General features: G+C 37.2%; 1 protein-coding gene across 1 annotated transcript; it reads left to right on the top strand.

The window, feature by feature from the left end:
- The first annotated feature begins 37 nt into the window (after positions 1-37).
- Positions 38-4075, top strand: LOC113108519 (dnaJ homolog subfamily B member 11-like). Its single transcript, XM_026271697.1, is given in 11 exon segments — positions 38-88; positions 90-127; positions 594-750; positions 1909-2006; positions 2166-2298; positions 2467-2609; positions 2698-2780; positions 2921-2978; positions 3152-3263; positions 3355-3514; positions 3623-4075. Coding segments are annotated over 11 exon segments (1083 nt in total). The 5' UTR covers positions 38-52; the 3' UTR covers positions 3688-4075.
- Positions 4076-14412: the final 10337 nt, after the last annotated feature.

Raw genomic sequence — 14412 nt, 5'->3', positions numbered from 1 at the left:
AGAGGCTTTTTTGATAGACATCACAGAAAGCAGTGGAAAGAAACAAGGACCCATGGCTGTTAGAGGAATGAAATTATCGAGTGTTTGTTTTTCTACTTTTATATCTGATATTGGCAGTACTGGCCGGGTGAGTGAATATCGTGTTGTTTTCAGGGTCTAGGTTTAGTGTATTAAAGCTCAGGGCTCTGGCTGGTACACATGTTTCACTGTGATTGGTCTACGCCACTCTCCGTGCATCATGCTGCTGATTGCTCTCCATAATATACTCGATCTATAAAATATTTATATAAATAATAATAATAATAATAATAATAATTATTATTATTATTATTATTATTTTCCAAAATAGGACAGTGGTTTTTTTTTAAGTAACGTTACCAAAATTGCTGTAACGAGGCTGATAACTTGTTATTGTTGCCACAAGTTTATATAAATGTCACATTCCTTATTTATATTCATACTGCTGTACTCTTACTGATTTCCCCAACAAGATGTATTGATGTTAAATAGTTGGACATCATGTCAATATTGCTCATTAGCTTGAATGAATGAATGAACTGGTGTACGATTGCAAAGTTAATGTGTATTTTCAGGAGGGATTTCTACAAAATTCTGGGGGTTAGTAGATCAGCATCAGTTAAAGACATTAAGAAAGCCTACAGAAAGCTGGCACTGCAGCTTCATCCAGACAGAAACCAAGATGACCCAAATGCCCAAGACAAATTTGCAGACCTCGGAGCTGCTTACGAGGTATGATGTTTATTTTTTAACAAGTCCTTCGTTTTTGTTTTGACCGTCACGCATTATGCTGAACAAAAACATTGTCTTTACGTTACTGGATATTTAAGGGATTAGGATAATAAAGTATTAGGGAATGACATGACTTCGTTTTAATGTGAATTTTTTGTCTAACTTTAAAACAAATATTTAGATGCTTTGTGTCACTAAAACACTTATTTACAGACGTATTATATTATTCTTAACAAAACAGCAATAGAAAGCCAGTGAATCTGACCAGCATGAGTAGTGTTGTTAGAAACGAACTGATGGAGCGATTGGATTGGTTGGAAGAAATGTGTGGCCGCCTCTGATTGGTTGAACGTCTGCTTATTTATGACGTGGACCTGTAGTGTAGCTTCTAATAATAATGCACGGTGTATAAAAAGGATTTCATATTACATTATAAATGATTACCTGTTTAATGCCAAGTAGTCATTTTTACTTTATGATAAGTAAAAACTGATAGCCTGAATGTACTGTAAGTCGCTTTAAAGCGTCTGCTAAATGCATACATTTAAATTTAATTTTAATTGAAGTAGTCAATGGTTGTCTCCATTATAATATTAACAAGTATACCATTCATATGAAAATAAAAGATGTGTATATTGCATAAAATAATAATTATTTATTATAGTTATCTATATAGATAGATAGATAGATAGATAGATAGATAGATAGATAGATCGATAGATAACTATAATAAATAATTATTATAGGGGCGAGGGGAAAAAAAAAACCTCCCCAGGTATTTAAAATGTGGCAGAATGTCTATTTTCTTTCTTTTTTTTCTTTTATTTAACATTTAGTATATTTCATAATATCTAATTGTGGCTTTAAGGACTTTAAATTAAATGTAAAATTTAAATTTATGCATTTAGCAGACGCTTAAGCGACTTACAGTACATTCAGGCTATCAATTTTTACCTATCATGTGTTCCCGGGGAATCGAACCCCCAACATTGCGCTTGAAAAATGCAACACACTACCAGTTGAGCTACAGGAACACTAACACTTTAGTTACCTGTGTGTTTTATGTTAAACAGAAATTGCCCCTAAAAACAACTTCAGTTGCAAATATTGCTCATTGTTCCATTAATAATATTTTCTGATTGTCTGTTTTGATCACAGGTGCTCTCAGATGAGGAGAAAAGGAAACAGTATGATACATATGGAGAGGAGGGTTTGAAAGAAGGCCATCACAGTTCACATGGTGATATATTCTCCAGGTAAATGAGCCTCAGCTTAATTAAGCGTTTACTTCAAATGTTAGCAACAGAAATGTTTGTCAGATTTCCTAGAAATTGTGTGAGATTTGCAAATGACTGATGCATAGTTGGTGTTCTCATTTCAGAGTCTATATTCAAATGTGTTTTGTTTTTTTCAAGTTTCTTTGGCGACTTTGGATTTATGTTCGGTGGAAACAGGCAGCCGGCCGGCCGGGATATTCCAAGGGGTAATGATATAGTACTGGACCTTGACGTAACCCTAGAAGAGGTGTATTCTGGGAATTTTGTAGAGGTGAGCTGCTTTTTTTTTTCTTTTTCCTTCCTGATGTACTTTAGTATACACAGTCTTTGTGTACTTCTATAGGCTTTGTCTGGCAGTGAACATGCAGAGTCACATGGAAATGGACACTCTACTTTCCTTTTTCCTGTCCTTCTGTTTCCTCTCTTCTTCAACATGTAGGTGGTACGAAACAAACCTGTAGCAAAAGAAGCCCCAGGCAAAAGAAAATGCAACTGCCGACAGGAAATGAGAACCACACAGCTAGGACCAGGTCGCTTCCAGATGACACAGGAAGTAGTCTGTGATGAATGCCCTAATATCAAGTAAGTTTGCCCAGTTATCACTCCAACTTTGACTCAGTAGGAAATATTATGGTTTTCTGTTTAAATGCTGTATCATTGTTTTTTCCAGGCTTGTGAATGAAGAGAGAACACTAGAGGTGGAGATCGAGCAGGGTGTGAGAGATGAGATGGAATACCCTTTCATTGGGGAAGGTACAGAAATGAAATGATTTTATTATTATGTATACGGATAACTCAGTACAGTAACATTTGTTTTTATGAATTAGCTAGATGCAGCAACATATTATTTATAGAATGTACACGTGACATATCTGTTGTTTGACTGACTACAGGTGAACCTCACATTGATGGTGAGCCTGGAGATCTGCGTTTCCGCATTAAAGTTTTAAAGTAAGAGTCGTATGAAATTACAGCAATTAGAACAGTGAATTGAACTTTTCTCTTAATGTGCAGTATGTTTAATATAAATGATTTTAATGTGCCTCTATTTATTCTCTGTCTTGAAAGAGTGAGACTTTATGAACTGTTTCCCGTTTGTCATGTGTAAATCTCTTCTTCTCCAGGCACCCAGTGTTTGAGCGCAGAGGTGACGACCTCTATACAAACGTCACCATCTCTCTGGTAGAGGCTCTGGTCGGTTTTGAGATGGACATCACTCATTTAGATGGTCACAAGGCATGTTTTGTTTAATTTTTAGAATATATATTTGTATTTCATTTCACATGTGCAACTAAGAGCCGTGACTTAAGAACTTGTGTTCTTATAGGTACACATTGAGAGAGATAAAATCACTAAACCAGGAGCTCGTATTTGGAAGAAGGGTGAGGGATTACCAAATTTTGACAACAACAATATCCGTGGGTCGCTTATAGTCACCTTTGATGTCGATTTTCCGAAGGAGCAGCTTGATGACCAGCAGAAAGATGGTAAGAGAACATTAAGTGAATACGGACAGTGGGCTATTTTAGAGACATGGTGACTACTGTGGAGTTTTTGTGCATTTGTGAGTTAATAAATCATTTATTTTTCCTCAGGTATAAGGCAACTTCTGAAACAGGCACCATCTCAGAAGGTTTATAACGGACTGCAGGGATACTGACAAACCAGCCAAGTAAATCCGGACTGATTGACTTGTCCCTGACTGCCCTTAACACACATACACACTTACATGCACACTGAGGAACAAGCAATGGGGTGTATTTATTTTTTTCTGATGGTTCTCAGGAAGGGTTGACATCGATATGTTTTTATTATTTTTCTTTTTCTTTAATTTAAAATTTTAAAAGCATTGTTTTCTCATGGAAAAAACTATTTGTTTTATTTGACTCATGTTTTTGTCCAAATTATTAGTTTTTCCTTATATGGTCCCTGGTTTCATGCTTGGAGTAAGTAGTTCAAGACCTTTTTTAACAGTTGAAGTGTTTGGACACTTACTTTCTGCTATGACCAGTCAATCACCATGCACTTACGGATCTCAGTATAATGTTTTGTCCCAGTCGACCTGAGATTGACTGTATCACAAAAACAGAAAGAGGACTGAAACTTCAAATCGGAGGACAATTTAAACACCTGCCTCAGCACTGTACATCTTCAAGACCTTTTTCTTCAGATCTTTTAAGAAATAAACAGTTATATGAATGTAAGTTCAAGGAGCTTTCTCAACTTCAGTCTTTGGTCTGCTTGTTTTAAAGAACAGATTTAGTGCAGTAAGTGGTGTTTTTGTACTCATCAAGCTGCAAGTGTGTGCGTGAGATTGAATTGTTCAGATTTTCTGTCTAGCTTCAGGTCTGTTTCCTCTGAGGCATTGAAGTTCAAACAGAAGACCTCTTAAACTGTTCAGTTTAACTTGTTCCTGTGAATTTTTTTTATGTGACAGACTCACTTTTGACTCTTTGACAACCCCTCCTGATGCCCAGCCCACTGGGTCTCTTCCTAGTTAGAATGTTTCCTGTGCTCATTTGTGGACTCTGCCTGAAAAAATGACCAACTTCTTAGGATAACTTGTGCACAAGTGAAGGATCATTTGTCATTTTCAAATAAAAAAATAAAACGTTTCTAATTATGGTTAAAAATGGATTTGATATGAAAACAGAGTATTTGTTTATTGTTATATATATATATATATATATATATATATATATATATATATATATTATATTTAAGACACATGGCATCAAATTTCAACTTCCGTGCCTAACTGGATTTCTTTCAACTTTAATGGTTACAGTGAAAATCGAGTGAATATGAATTGGTGTAGTTTCAGCAGTAACTGACTTGTCCGGTAGAGGGCAGCAAATGATAGATGATCTCTAGGATTAGTCTTCTTAGAGTTTCTTGAGACTGTTTGTATAAACTAATATTATGCAGTATATATTTTGCAGAATAGTTGTTTAAATTTAATGAATTTAAAATGTATACATTTATGTAAGAGTTATTATATTGTTATTAAATTGCAAGTGAGGGCAGTAAATGATAGATGATTTTCAGTATTAAACCTCTTAGAGTTACTTGAGACTAGTAGTTTATGTATGTATGTATATATGAACAATTACTTATATTATGCAATATATATTATGTAGAATATATACTATTTAAATTAATTGCTTTCTTTTTGAATATATTAAAATGTAATTTATTCCTGTTATCAAAACTGAATCTTCAGCATTGTTACTCCAGTCTTCAGTGTCACATGATCCTTCAGAAATCATTCTAATATGCCGATTTGATGCTCGAGAAACATTTCTTATTATTTTTTAGAATGATTTCTGAAGGATCACGTGGGAATGAAGACTGGAGTAATGATGCTAAATAATCAGCTGTGAAATCAATTATTTTAAATAGTAAACATATTTCGCAATTTTACGTTTTTTTTTGCTGTACTTTGGATCAAATAAAAACAGGCTTGGTGAGCAGAAGAGACTTTTAGAGAAACATAAAAAATCTCAATGTTAAACAATTATATTATTAAATCATTTAATATTATTTGTATTTGCACAATTTATATGACGTTACTGATATATGTATATGTATATATATACCCCCCCCCCCCCCCCCACACACACACAATCATATGATACATTACATGTGTGTGTATTAATGATGATATGACATTTATATGATGAACATTTTTTGTCTAATGTGTGTGTGTGTGTGTATGTGTGTGTGTGTATATATATATATATATATATATATATATATATATATATATATATATATAATTACATTATTTATAAATGATAAAGTGTCATAACATGAAGGCAATCCCAGATTTGTTTCTCAGAACTCCAACTGTATTTAGAACAGAGTTATTAATGCCCACATTATAGGCTGCATTAATTACAGCTCATTACAGATCAAAGGCTTTTTCTGTCTTTAATCATGCAGTGGAATCCCACCCAGCTTCATAAAAACTACTGTGCTTGTGAATGCCTTGTGAGCATGTGACCTTTTGGTAAGGAATAAGCTCCATATACTGAACACTCAATATGGAGATTGGTGTGTGTCTTTGCTAATCACTGTCATGTTTGCTGATAATACAGTGTGTGTGGTGTCGTTCAGAGTTGAATGTGTGACTGCTTGTCTGACACGGAGTTCACCCTTTACATTAGGTTATGACCTCTGACTGCACTGCAGGTGGTTTTACTTATGCTGTGTTGGAGGCACTGTTGCGCTGAGTCAGGCCTGAGCCCCGTTCTCCAAGTCCGGGGCGAGAGAACGGGTGGTCGCCCTTCTTGGGGAGGTCGTCTGTCAGGGTGTAGCCTGGAACTATTAGAAGCATCTGTTTGTATGACTGTTTTACAGTGTGGTTTTACATGATGTGATTTTCCCTCTGTGTATCTGTAAGGCTGTGTGTGAACACTGTACACATGTTTGTTAGACAGAGCGACAAGGATGAAGAGAATCCATCTGAATGTAAAGGACAGTCAAACCAAATGTGTATACGAGTGTTACGAGCATTTGTAATTAAAGGGATGAAATAAGGCGTTTCCTTGAGGGTCTTGTAAGCAGTATAAAATGTACGCTTGGAGTATATGGGGGGTCCCTCTCAAACATCTCCTTAGCATCTGCTCAGTAGAGTCATTCACCCACAACTCAAAGCCACAGACTTCTCCATTTACCCTGCTATTTACCCTGCTTCAGGTTTCCTTCAAATCATTCTCAACCAAGACTTACTGTATGCCACTCTTCCTCTGTTTTCCTCTCACATGGCCTCCGGAATAGATTTTCAGCATTCCTTATGGTTGCCTGCTCTCGCTGTACAGTATAAAGTTGTATTGAACTCCCACAAATATTAATACTTAAGAAGAGGGCGTTTCTATGGTGGTCCACCGCAGGGTTGACATAGCAGTCGCTTGAATCTGGTCTCAGTCTGACTGATTTAATAACTGCTCATGTTGTTCACTTTCTTAGCTGTGGTCTTCGGCAAATATAACTTTAACGGCGCTAAAGTTCATCCCTTGTGCTCTGTACCTACAAACAAATTAAACACTTTACTTGGCAGTTCGGTAAAAAATGAGTTAATAACAAAATAAATAAATAAAAATACTATTCAGTCATCATGTAGCCTACTCCTCCTGATGTTATTCCAAACCCGTATGACTAAGCTACTTTCTTCCACATAAATCAAAACAGTGAACATTTCTACTGGTCGCTTAATAAAATGGGGACTGAGAATTAAGCATCAAAAATGAAAAGCTCTGTAAGTATAAAGCGGTCCATGTTCTTCAAACACTTCAATATTAATTGTAAGAAAATATTGATATCCATCTATCTCTCCTCAGGGTGATAATGGGAGAATTTAAAAAAGCCCTCATTCTACAGAATTTCTCCATGTGTTACACAGAAGTTTTGCAGCCAAACACGTTTGGAGAAGCTTTATTAATTAACTGATTATCGAATGTTTGGTTTTATTGTGCTAATATTTTATAACAGACACATAAGCACAATAGTTTCCTGATGAGGGCAGTGTTCTCTTTACAATGGTAATGCAGGAACCATCTGTCACAGAAAGCTGGGAGCTTGGGATGTGTGCCACCGAGTGAGATGAGGTCTGGGAGCACGCCTGAACACACTGCTTTTGGGAACACTTTCTGAACAGATCCTTGAGGTTCAAAACAATCCTGTCAGGCCGTAGATTTTAATGGCACAATTGCAGAGACTTCCTATAGCTGTGCTGGGTCACAGCCACCCGCTTACCCTGTAGTTTGCTGTATGTCTTGTAAATGATTTATCATGTATAAATCATTTTCAGTCGGTGTCCTTTTTTTTTTTTTTTTTTTTTTTTTTTTGAACCAGGACAAGGATGTTTAATATAAATGGGCTAACTTATTTTCTTTCATTCATACATTCATTCATACATTTTAATGAGACAGTTCCTGGATGTGCTGGCTCAAAGCACTTCCACTTACGCTGACATTGCTATATGTCTTGTTAATAACCGTATCTTTTTAATTGGTTCATTTTGACTCATTGTTTAATTTTTCTCAGTTTTGAGTCTCAATCAGGAAAAATATTATTTCAGTTTGAATGGAGAAACCTCTAATATGCAGATTATAGTTTATAGTTTGAATTTAATAAAACCTATTTAACATCATGCATCAATCTATGGTAGGTCTATATTCAAAAATTCCACAATTTTTGCCATCTGAAAATTTAATGTACCAAAGTATGGTCAAAGTTTGTTTTCCAAAGGGTTCAGCTATTACAATAACAATCTGTGTCATGTTAGCTGCTTGTGGTTATCAGTGCTCCAACAACATACAGAAAGCACATAGTGTGGAAAAAACAGGGTATCCAAAATAGCAGTACTTGATGGACAAATCCAGCTATTTTGTGGCCGGAAGCCTGAAGTGAACAAAAGGCAGCACTTATGTAGAATAATACATGTCAGTTGTCTTCAGCCCACTGCTGCTTTGAAGGCGGCCATGGATGGCCAGCACCGTCCCATGGCGCGGGGAGCCTGTGTACGTCGTGCTACTATATAAAAGACTGTCGATTCAAAGGCAAAAAGCCTCAACTATTTAACAGCGAGTTGTGGGCTCTAATTATGGGAAACGCAGGCAGGAAAAAGTGGCTTGGGGTTTTTCAGTCCGTCTGTTTGTGAGGACGAGATGCTGTTTATTGAAATATTTTCAGAGCTAAACATAGACAACTGTCATTATGGACGGCCTCCTCAGAATGTCACAAAAATACTGCATCACTATTTCACAAGCTAATGTGTTGCTGTGGGGGCTGAAACTGGACTTCGGCATCCACATCCTCAGGAAGAGGTGGTAGAGTCTTGTGAAGCCAGAGACACAGTTAGCGCTCAGACCACTGTCTGATTAAAAGAGTTCTGACGGCGTTTGACGCAAGGTTAAGCAAGGCATTTGTTTCCTTCATGCAGGCATATACAGGCTACTGTACAAACATTTACAGGGTCATGTTGTACTAATATCCCATAATGGTTTGCTTTCAACTGGAACTGAGTGAGGCACTCTGTCCCATTTGACCTCCCTCAGCTTTTATCAACATTGATGGTACATGAATATGGTAATCACTCATTACCATAATATATACAAAGTGATAATTGGTAACACTATTTGATACCATCAGTGTACCATGGTATGCCACAGTATTTTTTTGTAAGAGTATTAGTTTGTCCGTCCATGAGTTGTTGGTGGAATTACCCACTCTTGAAATGCTCACAAGATCAGCAGGATTTAAAAAAATGAGGTTAAATGGTATGTGAAAGTACAGTAAGTGTGTATTAGAGATGCTTGAGGACCGGAGCGCTGAAAGCAGTCTTTGTGTGGGTGTGGAGTCCATCTTACGCCCTCCCCGCAGCCGCGGTGGCGGATCACAGTTAATAACTGTGTGGTTGGCTGTCAAGAGCACTTAGCCTGATGCTGGGCAGGCAGGACCTATGAACAGAGCTTCCTCTGGCCGATTGAGCGTGCATGCGTGCGTGCGTGTGTCCCCATGCATACACTGGTATCTTGACCTTAAAGCAGAGGAGAAAAAACTTGCATGTGAAGGTGCTGAGATGATTCTGTAGCTCTATGTTCTTTCTGAGTTTAGGATGATTTTATAAGTTTGAGTTTTTGATGACTCTTACTAATGTGTATTGAGCATTTTCTGAAACAGGCTACAAGCTATATATACACTGTTTGGGATTCAAAGTCCAGCTCATCCTCAAGTATGTAGATTAGATAAAGACAGGGATACCCAGCCTTCAGCCGTTTGCTCGGTTCCATTCCTATTAGCATCTGATCCTCCTGATAGAGATAACAAGGTGACTTCTTTGTATTGAGGAAAGAAGACATTATCTGTTGCTGAGGTTTGGGAAGCACATGGACAGTCACAACAATAACACAGAATAACACAGAATTGTAAATTTGGCATGAGTGAAAATATGTGACTGAGCAAGTGTTCCCTAAAAAGCTTTTGGGCTGCCATTTCATGGGTCTAAGAAAAGTCCAATATTTTTGTCTCATCGATCATAGCTCATTGATCCCTTCCACACCTTTCCGCAGCCCATTTTTCCAGATCGCTTCATTGGTTACTGCTGCATAGGCTGTCAGTCAGCATGCTCCAGGGCTCCTGTATCAGACTCCCATGGGTGGAGGCTGGAAAAAGTTCCCTGCAGTCAGGCCAACAAATTAGATCCCAATCAGTTAGAAAGCCCCAAACACTGCTTCTAGCCAGACCCCCAAATCTGCAAACACAAGCCACCTTGCAGCTCTGATTCCACCTAGAGCTGCACAAAGCAGAGACAGCTTTGGCCTTGTCCCTGACAAGACCCCTGAGCTCACCGCCATTCCCTTCTCCTCTCCCCACACACTCTTCCTGAAAGAAACCAGGTGCTACAGAGGCCGAAATAGTGTTGGCTGTTCTTCTCCTCTCACCCCTGGAACTGGTACGCCATTTTCAACCACTTGGATCATTTGCACTATCACCTTTCCACTTGATTTTTCAACTTCTCGCTTTCCAGTTTCAAAGCAACAGTCTTTATTTGTAAGTCACTTCAGTGATGTCAAAATTGTACAGTGCAAATTAGAATGTGGAAAAGGTTCAGCTCGGTTTATCGAATGGGAAATTATTTACGACAACTTCAGTTTATGAAGACATGATGTTTTGTCTGTTGTATAACCGGCATTAAAGTGACATATGGATATATTTTTACTATTAGAAATAAAAGTGCAACGTTATTATGATTCATATTTGTCCAGACTAACTCTGGATTGTTTTCTGTTAACTTTGTGTTACCCCTAATATTTGAACACGTTTTTGGTAAATACTATTTACGAAGAGGTTTCCCTCAATAAACTCTGCTTATTGATATTAAGTAAGGTTATTTGGTAGTGTTAAGGGATCTATATCTGGGTCATGCTGAATAATACATTAATATGTGCTTTATAAGTACTAATTAACAGCCAATATACTAGTAATATGCAAATAGGTAATAGTGAATATGTGTTCCCTAAAGTGTCATCAAATATTTAAATGCAGTCTTTTATCAGACTCTACTTACTGTAGCAACTATAACAACATCTTTGTGAATTGAGTTGTTGTGCAGGTTATTTATGAACTGTATGTGGCTTCATTTAGTGAACACTGTCTCCATAAATGAATCTGACAAGTTTTCCCATGCAAAATCTGAACAATACAGCAGAGTTTATAAAAATTTTGGCAGTTAGTTGAACCATTTTTTTTTTCAAACTATATACCATATTGTTAATTGATACTGTTTCGGTGAGAATATACAAATATACATCACCAGATGTGTGAGTGAACAAATTAAGAAGGTGAATTGTCAGATATGGTTACTTAAAAGCTTGTAGTTACACGACACTGGCCAAAAACCTGAGCCAGGTTCATGCTCATTACTTTTCCATATTGCCACTCTGAGATCATATTTGTCATTTGCTTGAAAAAAAAACAAGTTTTTGACATTTCCAAAGGCTTAATTCTGCATGTCTTGCATAAGAAACCAATACATTTTCATTTGACAATACTTGTGTTACAGAGTATAAAAATCCAAGCTATTATTCAGTGCCATCACTCAGATAATTCATTTCATTAGATAGATTGTGCTGAACTGAAGTCAAGCTGTTTGCATAACCATTAATGTACTTGCTGTTGGACCCCACCCTTCATCTGAGAGTCTTTATCCTCTAAATAGCTTGAAGGCTATTAAGTTAATTAATGGCACATGGAGAATGAGGATCACCCAGAATCTCAGTCTCATGCAGTTTTTATCCCATTGTTTTCTGTATTCTCTCTCTCTTTTTTTTTCTTCTTTTTTTTTTCTTTTCTCAGTTCTTCAGACAAGTCCAGTACACTAAATACCTTTGTTCCCAATCCAGGCAGAACCAATGGTCAAGTATTACTCATTCAGAGATTCCATTCCTTTTAATTGTGGCTCTGGCTCCACCTTTGTTCAATCCTGCCAGCATCTTTTTCTCTAATGAACTGTGGGTATGCTGTCATTGTCCAAGAGCTGAGAGTAAAATAGGTTGGGAACGAAACTGACACGGGGACAAGCAAATACATGGCAAGATGGCACTTCTAGGAAGTGAAGTTATCTCACGTGGTCCATTAGATAGAGTATCGAAGAGGAAGAAAGTGTCAAGAATGTGAGAGTCTAAGCAAGGAAAGGGGGGTTAACATCAGGGGGGAGGGTGCTAAACTGATCTGGTTTGCTCTCTGATGAATATATCTGTATGTGATTATTTTGACAGCAGTTATAAACCCATAAGGCCTGGCCCCAGTTCCTGCTCTTGTTGATTTAACCACTGAGCCTCATAAATAATGGCTGATTAAGTGGCTGTGCCAGCTCTCTTAGCCCAATTTACCGCTGCCTGGGTCTGAGTGCTGTGGACCTAAATGTGTTCTACATTAGTATTACCGAGGAGGACTGGGAATGTGTGGCGACTGGTCCCATGAGCTGGAGGAAGCTCTCAATGAAAGAGAGCATCTTTTAATAATCATTTGAGCAGACCTAAACTGTGCCTTGATTCAAAGGAAACATGGCAGAGATATACTTATGTCATAAACAGTCATAAATATGTCACGCTGAGTAAACTCATTAATTACGGAAGTCTGATATTTTTAGATGCAAATACATGTACATTTGCTCTAACTGCTCTGTTTATGTCACTTTTTGCACTGTGTATCAACAACCCAGCTGCCTTTTTTAAAACTTAATTTTAACCTTTAAGAATACTGAAATTTAACAAACCTTGCTAAACCTTGACAACTCTCTAAATGAATATCCATTGTTCTAACTGTACATTAAAATGTGGTGATGCCTAAATAAAAAATATATTATATATTATAAGCATTAAAAATATATAGTGATTTATTTGTAATTTATTTAGATGGAATAGTATGGAATTTAGTGAATTATCTGCCATTTATTGGTTTTATGTCATAACATTACTTTATAATTGTCTATCAGTATTAAATTATAATATATTTTTTGTATTGTATAAACACTCAAAATTAGTATTTATATAGTGTACTTTCTACCATGCATAATAATTATAATTAAAAACATGTTTTCTATTTAAGTAATGCATAAATAATTGTTCTAATATTAAGGGTCACAAACTTAATACATACAATTTTAAGATGGTCTAGTTATTTCTGCTTAGTTTTACTTTTACAGCAGACTTTGAATACTACTGTACAGTTGGCCACTGAAGTGTGAGAGCTCCCTCCAGCTGTCACTTATCCTGTTCAACAGTGCAACGACTTGGCAAGCAGTCTTTCTGACAAGGGAAGCATGCGCAATGGTGGTAAGTATGCTTTGAAATTTCATTTCCCCCCTTTAGTGGGATAACATTTCACCACTTTAGATTAGCCACCCCAGGTCCCATCAACACATTTAAGAGGGTGACCTCCACCCTCCCCCTCCGGGGCGCACAGTGAGACGTCTGAGATGACGGCGCTGTGTTAACCTGGCCAAGGGCAGCATAGCAATAACAAACACAGGATCACAGAACCAGTGCGACCCCTGACCTCACAGCCCTTTCCCAACACCACATAGATTATTATCAACAGGAACAGCAGTCAAAGACCCAAACAAGACAGGAGGAAATAGTCACACTAGGAAGTATTTTTATATATTGTTTTGTTTTCAATTTAATAAGCATATAATGAATATTTTTTTTATGTAACATCTTTTTCTAAAAACATTTGTTGATTTCATGCAAACGTAGCCATCATCAACTTTTAAACTTAAATTTCTGTTTTAGGACAGTGGTGGAAAAGGTCGCTTTAGTAACGCTAAACATTGACTAATGCTACATATCCATTTTGACTTTCAAAATAATGCAAAACGAAGGATACTGTGTGGTTTGCAGCCAAATGCTGTAGCTGTTTTCTTCAAATCTGTGATACTTTGCATTAAAACATGTCTCTTGTGCATGCCACTGAGTCATAATGGTAAATGAACTGAAATGTAGACTACAAACATGTCAGAGAGAAAGAGGAGGATCAAGTTCTGTGGTACTGCTCTGAGTCGAGTCTGACAGACTGCTCGAGTCCAGAGCTCTCAGACCTGATTGAGGTTTTAATAAGTAAGAGTAATATGACCTGGCTCCAGTCCCTGTTTCTCTCTCTCTCTTTCTCTTTGTATTTCTCTGTCCTTTCACTCAGTGTTTGAGTGCATCAGAAACACACAAATCTATTCCAGCTTTGGGAAACTTCACAGAGCCAGTGACGATTTACAGCTGAGAAGGTGGATCAGTGATGTGTAATAGTGCTCACTGCTATAACCCTCCCTACTTTAACAAACACATCAGCTCACGAAGTGGTTGCATTCGACAAAATACTCCGT

Source organism: Carassius auratus, chromosome 9 (assembly GCF_003368295.1).
Source record: "Carassius auratus strain Wakin chromosome 9, ASM336829v1, whole genome shotgun sequence".
NCBI classification, from domain to species: Eukaryota; Metazoa; Chordata; class Actinopteri; order Cypriniformes; family Cyprinidae; genus Carassius; species Carassius auratus.
This window is presented reverse-complemented; position numbering and strand designations above follow the sequence as displayed.